Source organism: Hermetia illucens, chromosome 3 (assembly GCF_905115235.1).
Source record: "Hermetia illucens chromosome 3, iHerIll2.2.curated.20191125, whole genome shotgun sequence".
NCBI classification, from domain to species: Eukaryota; Metazoa; Arthropoda; class Insecta; order Diptera; family Stratiomyidae; genus Hermetia; species Hermetia illucens.
The window spans coordinates 58,130,065-58,152,268 of record NC_051851.1 but is presented as its reverse complement, the minus strand read 5'-3'; the positions used below and the strand labels follow the sequence as shown (position 1 = coordinate 58,152,268).

At 40.7% G+C, this 22,204-nt stretch overlaps 1 protein-coding gene across 1 annotated transcript; it reads right to left on the bottom strand.

Annotated features, from left to right (window-relative positions):
• Window positions 1–1,525: 1,525 nt before the first annotated feature.
• Window positions 1,526–22,146, bottom strand: LOC119652827 (uridine diphosphate glucose pyrophosphatase NUDT14-like). The gene is made up of 3 exons (XM_038057155.1): window positions 21,769–22,146; window positions 1,879–2,086; window positions 1,526–1,820 (listed from the first exon to the last, which is right to left on the bottom strand). Exons 1-3 carry the CDS (start codon window positions 22,127–22,129, stop codon window positions 1,589–1,591), a joined length of 801 nt encoding a protein of 266 aa, XP_037913083.1. The 5' UTR covers window positions 22,130–22,146; the 3' UTR covers window positions 1,526–1,588.
• Window positions 22,147–22,204: the final 58 nt, after the last annotated feature.

The following is a 22,204-nucleotide window of genomic DNA, read 5'->3' as shown; positions in this document are numbered from 1 at the left end:
TACAACGCTTCTGAAAGTGGTCGACGATGGCCGTGCACTGTTCAACCATCATTTCGTTCCAGTTCTATAGCTTATGGATTTCCTAAGACTTCTTGCTGCAGTTTGATCCATAGGGTTGAGATCCAACGAGTTTAGCAGTTGAGAATCGTAACCTTAAAAGCCGACCGGACTTCGACATCGCATTTTGTTGATGTTTGCCAAGGTAGCTGCGGCAATCAAGGACGTGGCGATTATTATTATATATAACTATTATTTCTACTGCTACTTTACAGAAAAAGATTGTCGGTTATGTCGTCGATCCTTTCAGATTTTCCAAGTTACGGGGAAAATGGGATTATCTTCTTTTATCGTACCTGCCGAGGAACTTTTGAAAATATCTTTGTACATCTATCCTACATGTGCGATATGCTAAGAAAATATGGTCGCCCATACCTCATTAGGTTGTTTTCTCTGAAATATGTTGTATCTGTTTCCATTTTATTAGGTAAGATCATGGTGGTTAAAAACTAAACGAGTTTTTTGGAGTAAAATAAAAGTAGAAGAAGAATATCATTAAAGGATATTACTGATTATACCTTGAAGGAAACGGAACACAAAAAAAAGAACATCCATCTGTAATGTGAGGTTTCCTTCCGTACGGGCGCAAATTTGAATTCGTACAGAAATGAAAAATGTAACTTACAGGACCTTCAAGGAAATCAAGTACGTCAACTGCAAATTCAAGTTTTAATCAATTTAATTCAATCAATAACCAATTTTTGAATGCAAAAATGGCATAGTGTATCAAATATACTATTGATGAAATTACTCAACATAACTATCGCCAATTTCGGCAACTTGTTCAAGCCTGAATCAGAATCGGTTACATGCAGGTTCTAATTCATTATTTCGGGAATGGTGCCCCCATGGTGTCTTTGGTATCACCGCGTTTTGCAATGAGCTTTGGTTCAACTACATCCCACACAGAATGGCCAAGGGGATTGTGCTCTGAACTCGAAAGTGGGTGGGAATCAGAGATGCGCAAGGTTACTCTAAAGTCAAAGCCCGGGTCTTTATCGCCTTGCGAGTGGGTGTTAAGATCTTCTGGAAGACATTATCTCGGTGGGATGTCAGGTTCTTACTCAGAGAAAAACTCGTCCACGTTTTTAGTCTCCTGAAAGGTTCATATATTTTCGTAAACTTGTTTTGTATCCACTCAATAATCTTCTTTGGCAAGTTTTCGAGGGCAGCGGTTCTTTGCTCCTGTTCCCAGCTGTGCATGTTGCTCCTACTGAAAGCAGGACAAACTAACTGCGAGTTTAAATCCAAAATGTCGTTAAAGGATTATTTGTTGATAAGTTTCGAACGGTCCTGTATATACGTATAGCTGGGGAAATACATAGGGCACCAAAATTGATAACCTAATACTTGTAGGTGATGTTATATTCAAACTTTTTTCCATATTCTAGAAGGTTCAAAGCACCTCGTGTTCCTCGCCAAACATCTAAGGCATACTTCGCAAATAGTGAACATAAATAAGCAACAATTTTTTTCTATCCGATCAAAATTATATCATTTAATGTTATAATTTAGGTCTTTTAAACATAAATCACAGATCTTTATCTAACTTATTAGCTAAAAACCACATTATTCCGAATAGACAACTGGGAGGACTATTAACTGAGGCGCCTTGTTTAATCATTTCACGTACTTCTGGTATTGAAAGTTCTACTACTTCAATTATTTCATCGTCAACACCGCCGCCTTTTGTGGCCTTATCGTCATCAGTTACCTCACAGAAGTACATTTTTTGTAAGGGCCCTGTAGATCCAACTCCAGCCCTAAATTAAATTTAATCTAATTAGTTTGCCAATATTGATTAATGTCTATGAAAATTACCTAAACGTTAAGACTTCTTCTAGTCGCTCTGAAGGCACATCATAACCACATTCCTCTAATACCTCTTCGCGTGCTATCTCCGCGAAACTCTTTGCTTTGTCAACTATGCCAGCGCAAAGTTCTATTGTAATGCCAAGTTTTGGTGGATACTGCTTCAAATCAACTTCAAGGCTGCCAACTTCGCTTGTAACTATTGAATGGTAAACGGCTGAAAAGGAAATTTATTCGGATGAAACTTAATATTCGAGAATAATTCGTATTGGCTATAAATATGTTAAGTGATTTTTTTTGCATATAATCCGAAAGACTATCAACTTTCCTATAGCGAAGGGTAAAAATTAACGAGATTCACCGCTCATCAGTAAATGCTGTTAAAGGCTAGAAACAAGGAGCACAGCTAAGACCACGAATTCTAAAAAGTAGTTCCCAATTTGAGTCCTTCCGATTCTTAAGAAAAACACAGACCTATCCAACATTAGTAATTTCCGTCTAATATCACTAATGAACGTACCAGCAAACACTGTAAACACAATAGCTAAACAAAAGCTCCTTTTATATATTTCAGTTTCTCACGTGCCATTTCACAAAACTTCACGTGTCCTTAAACTGAGGCGTAGGTCCACACTGAAATTGTAATGACTAAGTGGATTGGGTGATGGTCAAAAGATCGTTCTGGGTAGCCGGTGATAGAGGTCAGGGCTATCCAAAAACCAATGCGAGGGGCTGAAGTGCTCAAGAAGTCACATTTCATAGTCACGGAGATCCTTCCAACCTTCTTTCAAGACCAAAAGAGAATTTTCTAAAAATTTCACCTATTTAGGCCGGGATAGAAATCTCAGTCTTGATCAGCCAGTAGACGTTTATAGGAGCCCTTCCGGAAATGCCTGATACGTACAAAACACCGTTCAAGTAGCCCTTGAAAAGGAGATAATTGGAAGGCATCAGATGTTGACAAGATACACATGTTCTAGTTAAAGCGGTTCAAGAGTGCTTACAGGGCATTGGCAAATCATTTTAACCTTAACCTTAGTTCCGCCATTCTTCGCTAGCAGGATTAACTCATCTCACATGCATTTAAAACTGGAAACACCGGATAAGGATAGTTGTTGAAAACGACAACATGTACAATAAAGCTGTCGAAAAGATGGCAATTACTATCTCCACATCATCAGTGGAGAAGGGCGGTGCTTGACTTAAAAATATATGCACTATATCTACAGTTTCTTCGTGAGCTCTGCTGTGAAAACCAATCCTCTACCAATCCGGCTACTGTCATGGCAGAAAATAATTTGCCTCCTGTAACCATGAAAAGCAGGAGGTATGCGTGGATGGGCATACTTATTCGCAGACCGGTAGGTGAGAGCAAACGCCTACATGTGGATGAAAATTGGTTAAGGGAAGGATGCTTGGAAATGAAACCAAATATGGAAGACGAAAAGGAAAGGGAAGTTTTTCACGGTGTAGGGTTTGCAGGACCGGGCTCCCAACTGTCGATATCCAGCGACCGCAATGCCTCAGTAGTGGGAAATTTGACTACTATGGCATCTAACGTTACAAGAAATAATAATCGAGTTTAAATGAGGTCAACATGAGGTCGAAGCTTAGAAGGTCACCACTGATGCCAAGGTTACCCTTCGGCAGTCGAGATTCCTCGCAGGACTCGAAAAGAATTACGGATAATCCCTGGATCGACATGAATGGTACTGTTGCAAAAGACGAATATAGAAAGCAGTAAACTGGAACAACGTTTCTTTCACTATGAGAATGCATAAATGAACGCTGTGAGGTCATCAAGGAGAGGCAGAATATCCACCAAAATGTCAGGGATCTGATACGGGGCATTAATTAGGACAGTAGAGGAAAAAACGACCAAGAATCACGTGGATAAACACAGGTGATATCCCCTCAACATAAGGTAGACGAGAACGCGGGGAAACGGAGTATTGATATTAGTGAACCCTTGGTGCCCAGTAACTGGCTAAGAAGAAAGAAACATCTTCGTCGAAGAAAGCTGAGCCGGCGAGAGTTTCGGAGGAAAATTTGACTCTTCTATTACGCCTTAACGTTGACAACAAGTTCGGAAACCGGAAGCTGAACGCTTCAGGCGTGAAAGGTTTTGTGTATTGCTTACATAAATACATATGATGGGCCATTCGTCCCATTTGTACCTAACCCGTAACGTTTATGCATAGTTTGTCAAACCATTCACATTAGTATGATACTGACTTTAAAAGTTTTAGAATGCAAGAAATTTGAACAAAAGTGACAACTTTGACCTATTATAACTCTGTTACAAATACTGCGATTTCCACCAACTGGCAGCATTATTCTCGATAGTATAGCCTATATTACTGCAAAAGTTAATGATTCTTAAGTGTTGTTCCCAGTTAATTTCTAAAAAAATGTATTTATAATAAATATGGTAATCTACTATTATTAACTTCATTTAAATCGGTACTAGTATGGAGAGTATTTTGAGGCCTAGATATCACATGCATGGACCACCATTTTTAAGGTTTTGTGTGAAACAAAACCTTATTAGAATGGTGACGGTGTCTGTCTGTCCGTCTGTCTGTCTGTCTGTCTGTCACACCCGATTTATTCGGAAACGGCTAGACCGATTGTCACGAAAATTGGTGAGAGTATGTAATCTGGTGATCCCTTTACATGCAGTAAGTGGCGCCATCTTGCGTTAAGTTTAAGGGGGGGCTCTCCGTACATGTGAATGGAGGGTGCAAATTTTTTTTTCACAGAATGTAGCCAAGTAGGGTATCAAATGAAAGGTCTCTATTAGTACTTTTCGAATCTGGTTCAATATTTGATATTAGATGAAACATAGGGGAGTAAGGGTTAAAAATATGACCCCCAAAAAGTGTAACAGGTCTCGTTCTCAGAACCTATCCAACCGAAAAATCTGAAAAAAACCACAGTGGTGCATCTCTACGAAATCTAGGCCTCAAAATATATCCGGTTCCGATATCTGCACAAATAAAGTTAATAATAGTATATTTCCACATTTTAGAAATTTACCCGGCAACCCCCCTTACGTTCATCCCAGAAGTACAAAATTTGGCATGCGTGTAATGAAGAATATAATGCACAGTTTGGTCAAGTTTGAAAAAAATCCAACAATTATTCACAAAGTTATATGGGGTGAAACTTTACAATTTTTTGTGAATTTCGTGCACTCTACAACCTGCATGACGTCATCATCACATATCAATTCGTCAATACCACAACCAAATGAGTTCTTATGAATTGGGTCGCAGAGAATTATTTTGTTTTAGTTTTTTAGTTATTTGTCAGCCAGACATGTGTATATGTAGGTATATCATAGATGCGTGCTAATGAACTTTGCGGGTAGTGCCTAATTCAAATAGATATAAGAAGTAAATCGGAAATATGGGTAGGATCAATTTATATACGCGCATATATGTGTACAGTATTCGGTAATAGGCAGTTTGTTTGTTTAGGGTGAGCGTAATATCTACGGCTGTAATATGTACGTATGTCTCGTAGTTTGGAAAAATATGAAGGAGTATGTTGGATTTGTAGCTATATACGAATAGAAAAATGTGCGTTGAAATTTCTTAGATAAGATGAACACAAAACCTTTATACCCGAAGCACGAGCTTCCGGTATTCCGACTTGTTTTCAGATAGTTGCGTTCGGTAGTTTCTGAGAACGGGTCTCCCCTTTCCCTATCGGTTTCGGAAAGTACTAATCGAGGGCTTTCATTTGATACCCCATGCGACTACACTCGGTGAAAACAATTTTACACGCCCCTTTCAATTTATGGGGACTTCATATCCTGTAAGGCTGACAATAACCATTCGACAGTCGAGTCTGGACTTGGGGATAATATGCGACCTTATCGAAATTACCGTAGTGCTACGTGGGTGGAAGATCTATTTAGAAACGCGGCGGCATGGGCATGCGAACGGCAAGCTATACAAGAACAATGGGGGAGGAAAAAACGACCAAGAATCACGTGGATAAACACAGGTGATATCCCCTCAACATAAGGTAGACGAGAACGCGGGGAAACGGAGTATTGATATTAGTGAACCCTTGGTGCCCAGTAACTGGCTAAGAAGAAAGAAACATCTTCGTCGAAGAAAGCTGAGCCGGCGAGAGTTTCGGAGGAAAATTTGACTCTTCTATTACGCCTTAACGTTGACAACAAGTTCGGAAACCGGAAGCTGAACGCTTCAGGCGTGAAAGGTTTTGTGTATTGCTTACATAAATACATATGATGGGCCATTCGTCCCATTTGTACCTAACCCGTAACGTTTATGCATAGTTTGTCAAACCATTCACATTAGTATGATACTGACTTTAAAAGTTTTAGAATGCAAGAAATTTGAACAAAAGTGACAACTTTGACCTATTATAACTCTGTTACAAATACTGCGATTTCCACCAACTGGCAGCATTATTCTCGATAGTATAGCCTATATTACTGCAAAAGTTAATGATTCTTAAGTGTTGTTCCCAGTTAATTTCTAAAAAAATGTATTTATAATAAATATGGTAATCTACTATTATTAACTTCATTTAAATCGGTACTAGTATGGAGAGTATTTTGAGGCCTAGATATCACATGCATGGACCACCATTTTTAAGGTTTTGTGTGAAACAAAACCTTATTAGAATGGTGACGGTGTCTGTCTGTCCGTCTGTCTGTCTGTCTGTCTGTCACACCCGATTTATTCGGAAACGGCTAGACCGATTGTCACGAAAATTGGTGAGAGTATGTAATCTGGTGATCCCTTTACATGCAGTAAGTGGCGCCATCTTGCGTTAAGTTTAAGGGGGGGCTCTCCGTACATGTGAATGGAGGGTGCAAATTTTTTTTTCACAGAATGTAGCCAAGTAGGGTATCAAATGAAAGGTCTCTATTAGTACTTTTCGAATCTGGTTCAATATTTGATATTAGATGAAACATAGGGGAGTAAGGGTTAAAAATATGACCCCCAAAAAGTGTAACAGGTCTCGTTCTCAGAACCTATCCAACCGAAAAATCTGAAAAAAAACCACAGTGGTGCATCTCTACGAAATCTAGGCCTCAAAATATATCCGGTTCCGATATCTGCACAAATAAAGTTAATAATAGTATATTTCCACATTTTAGAAATTTACCCGGCAACCCCCCTTACGTTCATCCCAGAAGTACAAAATTTGGCATGCGTGTAATGAAGAATATAATGCACAGTTTGGTCAAGTTTGAAAAAAATCCAACAATTATTCACAAAGTTATATGGGGTGAAACTTTACAATTTTTTGTGAATTTCGTGCACTCTACAACCTGCATGACGTCATCATCACATATCAATTCGTCAATACCACAACCAAATGAGTTCTTATGAATTGGGTCGCAGAGAATTATTTTGTTTTAGTTTTTTAGTTATTTGTCAGCCAGACATGTGTATATGTAGGTATATCATAGATGCGTGCTAATGAACTTTGCGGGTAGTGCCTAATTCAAATAGATATAAGAAGTAAATCGGAAATATGGGTAGGATCAATTTATATACGCGCATATATGTGTACAGTATTCGGTAATAGGCAGTTTGTTTGTTTAGGGTGAGCGTAATATCTACGGCTGTAATATGTACGTATGTCTCGTAGTTTGGAAAAATATGAAGGAGTATGTTGGATTTGTAGCTATATACGAATAGAAAAATGTGCGTTGAAATTTCTTAGATAAGATGAACACAAAACCTTTATACCCGAAGCACGAGCTTCCGGTATTCCGACTTGTTTTCAGATAGTTGCGTTCGGTAGTTTCTGAGAACGGGTCTCCCCTTTCCCTATCGGTTTCGGAAAGTACTAATCGAGGGCTTTCATTTGATACCCCATGCGACTACACTCGGTGAAAACAATTTTACACGCCCCTTTCAATTTATGGGGACTTCATATCCTGTAAGGCTGACAATAACCATTCGACAGTCGAGTCTGGACTTGGGGATAATATGCGACCTTATCGAAATTACCGTAGTGCTACGTGGGTGGAAGATCTATTTAGAAACGCGGCGGCATGGGCATGCGAACGGCAAGCTATACAAGAAACAATGGCGTTCCTAGGAGCCGACTTTGTGAGGGCAAAAGTCAACGGCGTCCACATCTACAATTGTTGCGTCGCTCCTAATGCGACATCAGCGCAATATGAGGTTGGTGTTAAACGCTAGAGACAACAGGTACAAAATTATTGCCTGGACATCCTGGAAGTGAAACCATTCATGCCACCAAAGCATGGCTATGAATGGTTAAGTTTAACCTTGAGGACGAAAAGACGGAGGTGGTGCTTATTAACAATGGCAGGAAAAACGATACTGTCAAAATTCACGATATTTGAGACTAATGATCGATGCTAAGTTGAGCTTCAAGGGACAGCTGGATTATGCGCGAGGAATGGCCACAAAGTTCATCCCTAGCAAGGATGATGCCTAATAATGGAGGGCCAAAATAGGGCCACCAGTTGTTTATCGGAGGCGGGGTGAAATCCACTATATGCAGTTCCTGTCCGAGCGGGAGCACTGGACAACACGATGAACCGGAAATGTGTGTCATCGGAGATTAATTCCCTTGGATCTTTCCGCGAAGGAGGCATACTGTTTCTATCAGGAAGGAAGGGTGAATTCGGGCTGGGCCCATACACCGATCACGTGTATTAAAAGATGGATCGGGCGATTGAGTTAACACCTACCAAATACGGGACACGATGGGGGAGTACTTGCATCCCAAATGGACTGCTACACCCGAGGATCAGAAGCATGTTATGTGAGGTTAGACAACGTTCTCAATGTAGTGATCGGACCTCATAATCTCGTGGCGGACATGCTGAAGCGGGAAGCGCGATAAAGGCAACAATGACTGTGATACATGAAAGTAATTCTTCACGGTGGCCTTCGGGGATATAAGCGGAGATTTGAGTGGGTGAAAATCCCAGGCTGTTGCAACCTGGAAAATCACAACACTTTGCGCAAGAGCCACAACATGTGTGGGGACTTCATCAATCTTCTCATGCAGTTTTTCCTGCTATGGATCTTCCAGTCATCAGAGCTTTTTTTAGATTTCGACATATCGCACCCTTGTGAGAAAAGTGGCATAACCAAAAAAAGGTAATTTTTCAGAAATCAGAAAAAGTAGACATTTGCTTCTAATTCCTTGAAATGAAGACCATGCGCCTTCCGACATATTTGAACTTGCTCATAATGTAATGTTTTTATCCGAATATAATTCGCAAATAATATTTGGAAGTAACCGAAATGTTGTGTCATTTAGTGACAACTATTTATATTGCAGTCCAGAGAGTTTTGCAGAATAACGTAGTGTTATATTCTGTTATCAATGGTGTTATTAACTAAACAACCCGATTATTTGAGTTACAACACTTTTGTCGCAAAGGTGTGATATGTTCCCATCATGTGTCTTCCAAAGTAATTTTTGGTTTGATGTGATTCTCAAATATTTGTCCTCTATTTCTCGTTTAACCTCGATGCCATGTAATCTAATAGCTCTCAGGTGACCAAATTTGCACTTTCTAGTGAATGGTACTACAAGATATAGATACAGTGGTCTTGCGACGGGTTGCGCATTAGCCTTCCTGTACAAGATACTAGTAATTCTTAGCCCAGTTTGTATTCTATTTTATTGGATATCACCATATTTGCCCCTACAGATTAAAGCAATGCTGTAAGCGTAACTCAGACGTTATTCCAGTGTTTGTTAGCTTTATCCAGAGCCATTTTATCAAAGTCCATGATTGAGTGAGGACTTTAGAGCAGGGTTCTCATGTGACACTTTCAAAAAACCATTTTTTTGAGATTAGGTATTGACAAATAAGATACTAAGAGGATTTTGCCGTATCCGAAATGAAAAACGAGTTTTAAAGCAAGTTTTGTGATGCTCTCTATTGGTGCCTGGGATCCGAAATACCTTCCATATGAATATCTGTTCAAATAAAGTTCATCAATAGTATATTACTATAATTTTTAGTGTTTTGCTGCAAAACTCCTATTAAGTTCATGTTAGCACCACGAAATGCAGTGCAGTGATGTAGGCTATAATATAGAACATGATCTTACAAAATTTGGTGGAAATCGGACAAAGTTATAATAGGTCAAAGTTGTCGCTTCTTTCCAAATTCAAGACTATGAATATCAATATCACCCGAAAGTGGATACTTTCACATAGTATATGCATATAATACGTGCTACGCACTAATGGGACAAATGCACATTCAAATGTCTTTGTGTAACAAATGCACAAAATCTTTCATACCTGAAGCGTCCAGCTTCCGGTTTCACGACTTGTTTTTAAATGTGTAGTATTGTTATCGCTACCGTCCGGGCACAATTTAGCCCCTTATTATGAATAACAAATATTTTACTAAGTTTTTTAAATTGACTTTTAAATATTGTTGTGAGAAACATTTATAAAGTCCCAATCTTACCACAAAATAAAGAGGAGAGTTGCAACTAAAACTCTATGAAAGAGTTTTGAGAGAGATTTTTTCCAAATAGAATTACCATGTTATCTTTAAATCTTAAGGAATATGGGAACCCTTAAAAAAGTTGAAGGAACTTCAAATACGACCAGGAAGATACTAGAATTCAACCCAGAATACAGCCTCCGGGTCTTTGGGCAAGATTTCTTCATGGACGGTTCAAATCTCACTGGTGGCGGAGGTATTTGTTATCACGACTGGATGTCGGATACCAGTCAACTCAGCTGTGAATGGGTACCTGAGTAAAATCAGGTTAATAATCTTGGGCGAGCGCAATGCTGACCACATCGTCTCCTACAAGGTACTGTAATCCTGTAGTGTACCGTTACGGTCTTGAATGAAGTGCTGTAACACACCTCAAGGCTCTGATCCAATATGAATTATTGCGCCAACGATTATTATGATTACTAGAATAATCCCTTAACATATCAATGGACATGCCGACAGGAAACAGGCTTCCGCTAATTGTGAGGAGGAACCAATTCTTTAGATGGCTGAAGTTAGCTATACAACCATTGTAAGGGATTGTGAATTGGAACGACGTGATTCGTCGAGTTTTCTCTAATGAATCGAGCTTTAATTTGTTAGGATCGGATATTCCGCCCGCAGATAAGAAAAGCTCCTTAGCTCCATAATCAACACGGCAAAGTTCTTTGTAATCCTTCAATGTTGGGCAAGACAACCTCAAATTTCGACAAATTATTAATTGGATATCACTCATCTGGTTAGTCATTTCTTCTAGGATTGAATTTTGTTTTAGTTTTTCGGATAATGACAAAGCTAGGTAATTTTATGGAGACTAATATAAGCTGTTAAAATTTGTTATTAATTACCAATTACCCATGAAATATAGTATCAAATATAAACTTTGTTTTCCAGGAAATAGTTTAACTACAAATTTACTTGCAAAGCCAACATTTGAAGTTCAATGAATGGCGCAGAGGTGCGAGCATGCACTCTATCTTGTGTATAGTGTGTAGTAACTAGTACATCAGATGAACATTATATTTAATAAGCAAACATGTAATAATTCAGCTAGACATGTCGCTTTAAAACTAATATACATTTCATGGAAAATATGATATAACCATGATTTTTCAATTATTGTTATCTTACGAATATGAAAAATAGATGAATGTCTGATGGAAAGTAACCAGTTATATTACAAGAACTCCTATAAGTCAAATGTACACATGTATGTACATAAAAATCATAACCCTTTTTGGATAAATTATAAGCGCAGAAGTCTACAATATTATTTATAGCTTGAGATAAAATTTCAAGTGAGAAAAATTAAAAGCTTAAAAAATATGTAGTAAGATATCGTTGAGTTTTTTTAGAGAGTGAATTAGCTTCCTTTCCTCAGATAATGAATGAGTTGGCGTCGCCTATCGCAGTGTTGCTTTCTAAGTTATTCACAGATAGACCCAAATTGGAAGCAATTTGATAGAAATTAATTATGCTGAATTATAAAAAAAAAATTCTAGCCAGATGAGGAGCAAGATATGTTGTATTCTCAGCTATTTGAAATTTCAATTAAGTTTAGTGTCATTGAAATGCCTACAGGGTAATATGTAGTTAACACATGAACTCAGGATGATGAATAAACAGGAGAAGATTAAATTATTAATTTATTAATGAATTGAAACTGAGGCTTATTCACCCCGAAAGAAGCAAGTTTACTTTATTAGAGAGGATCAGATAATAAAATACGAGGAACAGTTGACAATCTAATTTATCTTCTTCTATGGCGCTACAATGCGAAATTCTTCTGGATTGATTAAGCATATTAATTAATTGGTAGATCCGAATAGTGTGTGACTCGTTTTGTCATGAGTCACCCCATCCGTATCGAGGCTTTCCAGATGGTTGTTTGGTTTCCACTCTACCCTTCTGCAACATTTGGGATTTCTTCTATTATTCATCCATTCTAGGTGGACTTTTTAATTTTTATATCGGTGGCAGCTCTTATAATCAATACAATATCTTAGTAAATCTCGTTCGTTGTATATCGTCTTCTAACATCGAGCTTGAAATTCTTCTGAGAATTCAACAGTCCAAGGCACTGATTGTCCCCTCTTCCATAAAATAAGATCGGTCGGGTTTGATAAGAACTGCGGCTTTCCCGATGCGAGAACGTCTTGGAGACACTGTGCTTTCCTCGTTCAAGACGATCGTGACATATAAATTAATTTGGTATGGTTTACCGCAGTCCAAGGAGCCAAGTTAGTAGTAGTTTCTGTTCAACAGACAGGCCCCCTTCACTACTTTTCATTTTCGTCTTAGCCGCTATTGCACGAAACACAACAGCCTTACATAGGGACATACACAAATAAAGTTTTCATTTTGATTCAACTTATTCAAATTTCGAATGCTCGTCCAACTCAATACGGCCTGTAGTTGAATCTGAAGAAAACAGACTTCCAAACAAACAAAACCGATAATTCGGATTCAGTTTCAACGATGTGCCTAAAACTGAATTATCTAAGTGTTCTAAATTATAGCATGAAATCAATTCGCAAACCAAAGGGACTTAAACGAAATAGAACTTTACAATTAGGAGGATCAGTATATCGACACACATCTTAGTCTACCGCAGCGGACACACCTTTAGGATGCCAATTAAAAAATCACTTGCAACATTCCTTCTTTCTATGTAAACGAACTTTAGTAAGACATGTAATATGGCAACAGGCTGTATTATGGAGCAAGAATCACAACTCTACACAAAGCACCCTTATCCAGTTATCCAGTCATCCTCGCAAAAACAACATGGTACTTATTACAGAGATTGCTTGCTAAAGAAACGAGTAAAGATAGGTTTTTCAATAAAAACAAATATAAAACAAAAGAAAAGATAAAAGTATAGAGGATATATAGGGCCTCTACTTATTTCACTTTGAGTAAGAATTATAACATTCAATTCCGGGGAGCATTTCCAATTTTAAGGAGACGTACAAAGAGCACTCACATGACCAGGCTCTAAACTGAATCCAGACAAGATAATGCGAGATTGTTGATCGAGCTGACAACAGAATAATACAATGAATTCTACGAAAAGCTCTCTAAAATTGGAAAATCATGGTGGGAACCTCTGAACCAGAATGCTAAAATAGGCTCTGAAGCCACACTTTATGATAATGATAGAGTAGGTAGACCCTAATCACCGTTCCTACAATAGGCTATGTTTCAAGACTAAGCACTGCCCTGCTATTAATTGTTCAAAAACGACCAACAGTAGTTTTAGAAATCGTTTCCAGGATATACAATTTTCAATAATTTAACATTTGCTATTGGAAGGAGGAGGATACGGTTTCGCCAATATGAAGGGTTTCATGATCAGAGTTTTGTTCAAGGGTAGAAAATTATCTATAAATTGAAAGAGCATATAGAAGAGCAAAGCCTCCTTGGCTCTGATTTTCAACAAAGATATGCCAGTAACCGCTTGGTTGCATACTATAATATCATCATTTTCAACCGTGAATCAGCTGTTACTAACCCACTTCACTCTACTAACTGAGTAGCTACGATAGGGATGATAAATTCGAACAGTTACCATTCATAAGTGCTTAGAAGAATAAAAAAAATTTCGACTAAAAATATTTCTATGTTATTATTTTATTATGATTACTATCATAATGACAGGCCATGTTAATGATCATCCTATGAATGCCCGATTGGATTAAGGTCTGGGTTCCTAAATGGCCACCGCACACCGCTGCTAATGTACCCCGGTATTTGGAGGAAATGAACGAACCGGAAATATCGTTCATTTCCTCCAAATACCGGGGTACATTAGCAGCGGTGTGCGGTTTTGCGTTATCATCAATGAATACAAAATTTTTACTGATGAATTTCGGAAAAGGTATAATGCGGGATTGCAGCACCTTTCGACTTTCGAAATTTTATTTTTTTCAGAATTGTGGGTCATTTTATAGACAATACCTTCTAGTTTAATGAACTTTTTTATTTTTTGATTTCACGCGCATCGTTTGCGGAAGTCCAATATTTTCTCTCCAAAATTCCACTAGTTTCAGAACATTCGCTCCATTGGTTTTTTTTATAAGAAATCTTAAAAACTAAATTTTTCAGGCAAACACTAGTCACATCTCTTAAGTTGCTTTTTGAGTCCCTCCATTTTATTCATTCAGAACTAAAATCAGTTGCTTCCTGGCTTTGACGTTAACTAGGACAATAATCAATTGCATTAAATTATTTGTTCCTTAATGGAATCGTAAATCGGCATTAAGCGAATGACGAACACTTCCTAATTGTGGAGTAATTATCTCAAACGTTCTTGATGCATGTACTTCTCCCTTTGAGTGAGATGCAACAGTTTTGTAGAATTTAAGCAAGATTGCGGATTCAAACTTCTTCTCCTTATGATTTCTATACATATTATGTTTGCGAATTACTAAAAGGAAGACCCAACATTTGGTTTCGACTTATCACCCCCAGGCTAGAAATGCCCACCGACCAAAGCTGAGGGTTCGGGCATAGTGTTCGTATTGATCCAGGCACCTTGGCTCATGAATCAGACGATATTGTCAACATAAATTACATCGGCGGTGCATGCATGCGCAGTGAGAGAGCTGTCAAATTAAGTTCATAACACGGACCAGTATACAATGAGTCCGCCTCGCAAAGCGTCATGCAGGAAAGTTCAACGAATAGACCTTTTTATTCAGACTTCACGTCATTTGTAATTTGGCCGTGCTTTTAGTTTTCGACAGTTACTTTTGAATGTATTTAATTTCAGTGAATTCGTTTTGAGAACTGCGAAAGACACTATTTCAGTTGCAAGTGCCAATTATTGATGTTACTTTCATTAGTTTCGTCCCGCCAACTGAAGATGACGGACAAATGCTGCCACCACCAAGCATAGAAGAAAAAGATCGTACAATTAATTGGCTTAAAAACCATAAGTCGCCAAGAGCCGACGGAATTACAGCCGAATTGGTTGAATATGGAGGCGACCAATTACATTAAGTGGTTCATCGACTGATGCTCAAAGTATGGGGCAGCGAATCAATGCCTGATGACTGGCAACGAGGCATTATCTGTCTCATACATAAAAAGGGGGATATCATGCAGTGCAGCAATTATAGAGGTATCACGTTGCTGAATACTATCTATAAGATATTCTCCTCTATCTTGCTAGGCCGGATAGCCCCATACGACCAGAACATCATTGGCCCATACCAAAGAGGCTTCACTCCAGGCAAATCAGCAACAGATCAGATTTTCTCTCTGCGGCAAGCGATGGAAAAACTGTTGGAATATGGACATCAGTTGCACCATCTTTTCATCGACTTTAAAGCCGCCTATGATAGCATAGCCAGGGTAAAACTGTACACGGCCATGAGAGAATTCGGAACCCCAACGAAATTGATAAGACTGATCAGGCTGACCCTGACCAATCTGCGAGGCCAGATAAAAGCAACAGGATCACTCTCGAGACAATTCAACATCAATGACGGTCTAAGACAAGGGGATGCCCTATCATGCGTCCTCTTTAACCTGGCCCTCGAGAAAGTGATCCGTGATGCTAATGTAAATGCAAGAGGTACGATCCTCTTCAAGTCCAGACAACTACTGGCTTACGCTGACGATATCGACATCATGGGAAGAAAAACACGAGATGTACAGCCTACTTTCATCAAGATCGAGCATTCGGCATTGGTTTTAGGGCAGGGAGATCGACAATTGATGCTGTCATGCAGATCGTGGACGCCGTTTGATGAGCAGAGACACATAGCCGCCGAACTCGACGGGTCGTGCTCCTCGTAACGCTTGACGTCAGAAACGCCTTCAATTCCATAAGATGGGAAGACATTCTAGGCACACTAGACAATACCTTCAACGTGCCGAACTATCTCTTACGGATTTTGAGGGACTATCTGAGGAACCGCTCCCTGCTCTATGAAACACTAGAGGGTCAAAGGTGGATGGAGGTCACGACGGAGATAGCACAGGGATCCATCCTAGGGCCGGACCTCTGGAACGCTACCTATGACAGTCTGCTTAAACTCGACATGCCAGAAGAGTCGCGCCTGGTCGGCTACGCAGATGATGTCGCAGCGCTTGTTGCTGGACGCACTGTCGAACAGGCGCAAAGCAGACTCGGCATATTGATGCGACGGGTAAGCGGATGGATGGCTACTCATGGTTTCAACCTTGCACTGGAAAAAACCGAAGTAGTCATCCTGAATTCTGACCCTGCGTCCCATTTTGTTCGGCGAGTCGATCATCGAGTCAAAATCAGCGGTACAGTACCTCGGGTTGACTCTTGACTCAAAGATGAGCTTTTCTGAGCAAATCCAAGCAGCTGCAGTTTCGGCGGTAAGTAGGCTAATGGCAAACATTGGGGATCCTACGTCTAGTAGGCGACGTCTCCTGATGAGCTCAACGCAGTCTGTCCAGCTCTACGGCGCAGAGTTATGGGCTGGCGCTCTTAACAAGGAGGTATATCGTAGACGCCTCGCGCAAGGGAGATGAGCCAAGGGAGATGGTTGCTCGTGAAGAACGGCAACACACTTTAGACGAGTGGCAGCTCTCTTGGCAAAATGAAACTAGAGGCAGATGGACTGCGCGGCTCATCGGCAACTTAGGTGCGTGGCTGAATCGGAAGCATGGTGAGACTGACTATTTCCTTACCCAATTTTTAAGTGGGCATGGAAGTTTTCAGTCTTACCTGCACAAGATTGGAAAGACGCGTTCTCCGGATTGTGTGTTTTGCAATGGAGTTGTGGACGATGCCCACCACACTTTTTTTTCTTGTGGAAGGTGGGATGGGGTTCGTCAGCAGTTCTATTTAAACACAGGGGATCTCTCTCCAGACAACATTGTGGAAGAGATGTTGAGGACTGCTGACAGGTGGAATCGTGTTGCCCATTACATTCGGGCCCTTCTCGTAACTAAGAAGATAGAACTCGACCGGTGTAGGAGCCGGATGGCAGGGGGCTCCTTGAACTGACAGTTCCCTTCCTCCTCTCCCCTCCCGTTGGTGAAAGGAATTCCCTGATTTGAAGGCTCCGCAAGGCGGAAGAGTTCGGGGGCTGGCCCGAAGTAATGTGACAAATGGTTCCAGGGTAGCTCTCTGACGATGGGGAGGTGTTTAGTTGGTAGTCCGACGACGTTCCGAATCGGGAGTCCAATACTGTGTGCGTAAATGCATTCACCTACCCTACCCCAAAGAAAAAAAAAAGATCGAGCATTCGGCGCGAGATGTTGGGCTGCATATTAATGAAGGCAAGACGAAGTACACGGTGCCAACGCCAGCGCCAAAACCAAAAGAACGAACAACATCAAATCGCACTGGTCAAACGAAAACAATGAAGAAAGGAGAGTACAACTTTGACACTGTTGAAAATTTCTCCTATCTAGTGTCGAAAATCACAACCGATAACAGCTATGACGATGAAATCCGCGCACGGTTGTTGGCAGCCAACAGAGCTTATTTCAGCTTATAAAAACTGTTCCGCTCGAAACGTCTCACTACAGGGTCGAAGCTCTTACTGTTCAAGACAATGATCTTGCCAGTCCTCATTCATTCCTCGGAGACTTGGGTTCTTAGCAAGAAAAGTTACAAACTCTTGGTCGCGCTTGAGAGAAAAATCCTCCCACGAATTTTTGGCCCCCTATATGAGGATGGACGATTCCGTGGCCTACATAACGGCGAAATCTATGAGCGATACCATGACCGTCAATAGGTTACTGTGGGCGGGTCACTTAATCCGTATGGATGGATGGATGGATGGATGATCCCACCCGGAAAGTCTATAAGGGCAATATCTATTATTATTATTCTGTTAAGGGAAAGTCGCACCGCGTCCTTGAAGAACTATTGTGCCCCTTTCACTGGTTATAGTGTACCTGTTGATCATAGTATCTCAAGCAGGCCTGTAACCGTTAGGAACTTTAGTATGTTCCCCACTTCCAGAAGTTTCAGCTTTGCATCTGGTATTAAGTGTTCTCCCAGATGTATCGACCTACTTTGCACAAGTGTCGGACACTGTCCCAGGACGTGCATAGAGGTTTCGTCCTCCTCCTCACAGAACCTGCAGGCAGTGTCCGTAGAAATCCCTAGCTTCCCTAGGTGATAGTTCAGTCGACAATGACCAGTGACAATTCCCACTATGATTCGGAGGTTCTTTTTGGTGAGGTTTAAGCAATCCTTTGTGCGCATGGGTTCGTATCCCCAATAAGCACCCTGGACTGCTCCATTCCTGGTAAGCCCGCCCAATATAGTTCCCTCAACCGTTTCTCTTCGTTTCTTAGATTCATAGCCATGAAACCGTTTCCGATTCCACAGAAGGGTTTTGGCCCGTGTAAAGGCATCCCTGCTCCCTTCTTGGCTAGTTCATCCGCTGCCTCATTGCCTTCCAACCCAGCATGGCCTGGGACCCAAAGTATCCACACCTTGTTGGACGAGCCGAGTGTATTCAGTCTCTCAAGGCATTCCCATACCAGTTTAGAGTTCACCTGGTTGGACCTAAGTGCCTTGATCGCTGCTTGGCTATCGGTGAGAATAGCTATGTTCTGCCCCCTGTAGTTCCTTTGCAGATTAAAGGAGGCACATTTGTCTATGGCGTAAATTTCCGCCTGGAATATGCTAGTGTACCTGCCCATTGGCTCAAAGTACATTTTCCTTGGGCCAATGACACCGGCACCCGCTCCCTCTGCAGTGAGGGATCCGTCAGTGTACCAAGTAATCAGTTGCTGGTTTAAGCCGTATGTCGCAGCCACGCTCTCCCAGTTTGCCTTGTTACTCCAACGTGTTTCAAACTTCTTATCGAAGTGAAACCTCGTTGTCATGTTGTCCCTCGGTAACAGGGCAATATCTATGGTAGAAAAAGAAGACGAGGCAGACCCTGCCTAAGATGGAGCGATGGCGTAGGTCAGGACGCCAGACAGCTTTTAGGGATATCGAATTGGTGGGCCTTGGCGCAAAACCGGGATGTCTGGAGTTCCTTATTAAGGCCTAGGCCTAGACCGGATACTGGTTGTTGCGCCGTTGATGATGATTATGAAAGTAGTAGATCCGCAGAAACTGCAGGTGTAGCGATAAATAATTTTGCGGGGACACCGTCGAGCCGACTTTATTTCGTCTAAGTGCTTTGTTGGCCAAGATGATTTTTCTTCTGTTCGAAGGAACTGTCCATATCCACATATAACGGTGATAAGCCATTTCATCTACAAGAGGCGGAACTTAGGAAGTAATGCAGTTAGGAACTGTGGTGAAGACTTCCTTCCACCTCTTCAGTTGCTCGTCATCGTGGATGAGTCGACCATTAACGCCAGATCAGCGAAAGTTTTGCTTCTACATGCAAGTTTTTTTCTGATGCGGAATGCATTTTTGAAATCATTTCATTCTATGGGACCTTCCGCTTCCCTGATCAGCACAACCAAGAATTCCCTTTCGTCACGGTCCATGCTACGTTGAATTTCCCGAGATTTTGTACGGACTCGATGCTCGAGCATGTTACCCTCGCCATCACTCGCAGGGGTCAATAGAGACTTCAATCCCTTCCGTGCCACGATTACTTCGGGATGTAATGTCACACTACTTTTTTTTATCGTCACTCTATGAGATTTTTCTGACAAGGGGAGGACATTCATATTCATCTGAAATTCCAACTGTAAATGCCACCAACTGACTTAATTTAATGGTAGTTTTTATAGGGACTTCCTAGTAGCAAGCTCTCATTACCCGTACGACCTGCAGGTTGCGCCCCCCACGAAGCATCTGTAGAAGTTGGACAACTACTGCGAGACATACCATTTTCGGGTTATTCACCTAATCAGGGCAATCACCATTTCGTATGGGAATTACTGTAGGCTGACAAATGGACACCAGCAAACAGCTGGCGTCATAACCTGGCAGATATATTGCAAAAGCCACGACAACAAAGGTGACAACAACATAATGTATAATCTAGCAATATAATCTAACACATACTGAGAGATCCGAAAGGCAAACCAATGCATCTCCTTTGGATGAATAGTTTCAGTCGCCAGAAAGTAACGTATAGAAGGCACGATATGTGGACATTTACAATCGCTCCTGAAAGGCAGGCTGGTCCAAGAACGTGCGATGGTAAGATCATTGAGATTTCCTCAAGTTCGGAACTGATTTTTTATTTTACAAAATTTATCTAAGCCCCACATTGTTAATTTAGTAGATGTTGAATTTTGATGTTGGGAGTGGACAAACAAGTTGTTTATGATAGCAATTCAGTGATTTCTGTTTTTACAATTCCCTCGGCATGTACAGCTACTGAATGGGATAAGCGAATTATCATTCTGACTGAAAACATCCACATGGAGCTAATATATTTTTTACATACAATTTGGGAAGTCGAGCGGAACTAGCGTGTGATAAAGAGAAGAATACGACATAGTTCATGTTCCACGTGTCTGCCACAGTATTAATAATAATAATAATCGTTGGCGCAATAATCCATATTGGATCAGTGCCTTGAAGTGTGTTAGTGCACTTCATTCAAGACCGTAAGGATACACAGATTGTAGGAGGCAATCTGGTCAGCATTGCGTTAGCCCGAGATTACTATCCTGGGTCGACTCATATACTCATTCACAGCTGAGTCGACTAGTATCCGACATCCAGTCACGATACCAAATCCCTCTGCCACGACAGCATTAGTCCTAATTAATTCTACTTCCCTCGATTATTGTCCAACAGTTTTTCGATAGAAACCAAATACAAGCCATTTACACACTTCGTAGTAACTCCACTTCTCTTATCTAATCTGAATTAATGGTTATAACGTATAGTAATAACCCGGAACACCAAGACATTTTTAGAACCTTGCCTCGTTGCTTTATGATTATTGAGTCAACGAATTTGATATCTCGTTGTTTACGTTTTGCTGATAGCCTGGGAAGTGAGCGGGAGTCAATTTCATAATGCAAATCGTTGATAATTGTTCTAATTAACTGCAATCATTTACGGTATAATGCCAACGACACGTTTTCGTCGTCGGCCGGTGGCCAAGCCTGCTCGTGTAGTACGTTGAATCGTAGCTCAAAGTACAGAATCAACGAATTTTTATTGAGATAAGAGAACAGAAGAATGGGTCGCCCCATATTTCTCCAATGTTTGTTTCGTAAATTAGTCTCTGTCTTCAAGTCATCACAGACTTGATTCAACAACCTGAAATTACAACATCGACTTCTTCACGGCTGCTGACTAATAATTTACTACATGGATCACCGTGACATATCGCTTTTATGCAGTCTGAAATAATACACAGTTTGGAAGTTCTTCATGGGTCCGACGAACTGTGACGTCAATTTATACGAATTCATGAATGGCACCTGACCAGTGTCGCCAAGTAATATTCGGTGCAACTCACCTGGTCGAAACTGCTTAACGAAAATCAATGTTTTACGTGTCCGATGGAAGAGAATAATCGAAACGCTGTCGTGCACTTTGAGCAGATCCCAGTTCTTCTCGACCCCATTCTGCACGAAGTAGAATCGATAGGGTCTGACGTAGGGCGAGTCAGGCGGCAGCGGGCCAGTCCAAACTTTCGTGATATTATCCATGTCGCACGGTTTTAATGGCGAAGTCGATTTATTTCGCACAATGTAGAATTTTTGCAATAAGTACACCAATATCGAACGAGAAAGTCCACTCAGAACGCCACAAATAACCGGGGAAAAACGAGCCGCAGCACTAAGTCGATTTTGACAGCTCAAATATTTTATAAACATTTAGTTGCGGATATTCCCAGGAGAGCGTGCTCTTGGTGGATTTTTAAAACCTCTGTTATGATTGGCGGAGAGATG

Bases quoted from the DNA above. Each gene is read 5' to 3' on its own strand.
- LOC119652827 (XM_038057155.1), bottom strand. From the start codon at position 22,129: ATGTTTATAAAATATTTGAGCTGTCAAAATCGACTTAGTGCTGCGGCT. The intron at 2,087-21,768 runs GTGAGTTGCACC...TTTCCTTTTCAG, and splicing joins CGTTAAGCAGTTTCGACCAG to CCGTTTACCATTCAATAGTT. The intron at 1,821-1,878 runs GTAATTTTCATA...AATTTAATTTAG, and splicing joins GAAGAAGTCTTAACGTTTAG to GGCTGGAGTTGGATCTACAG.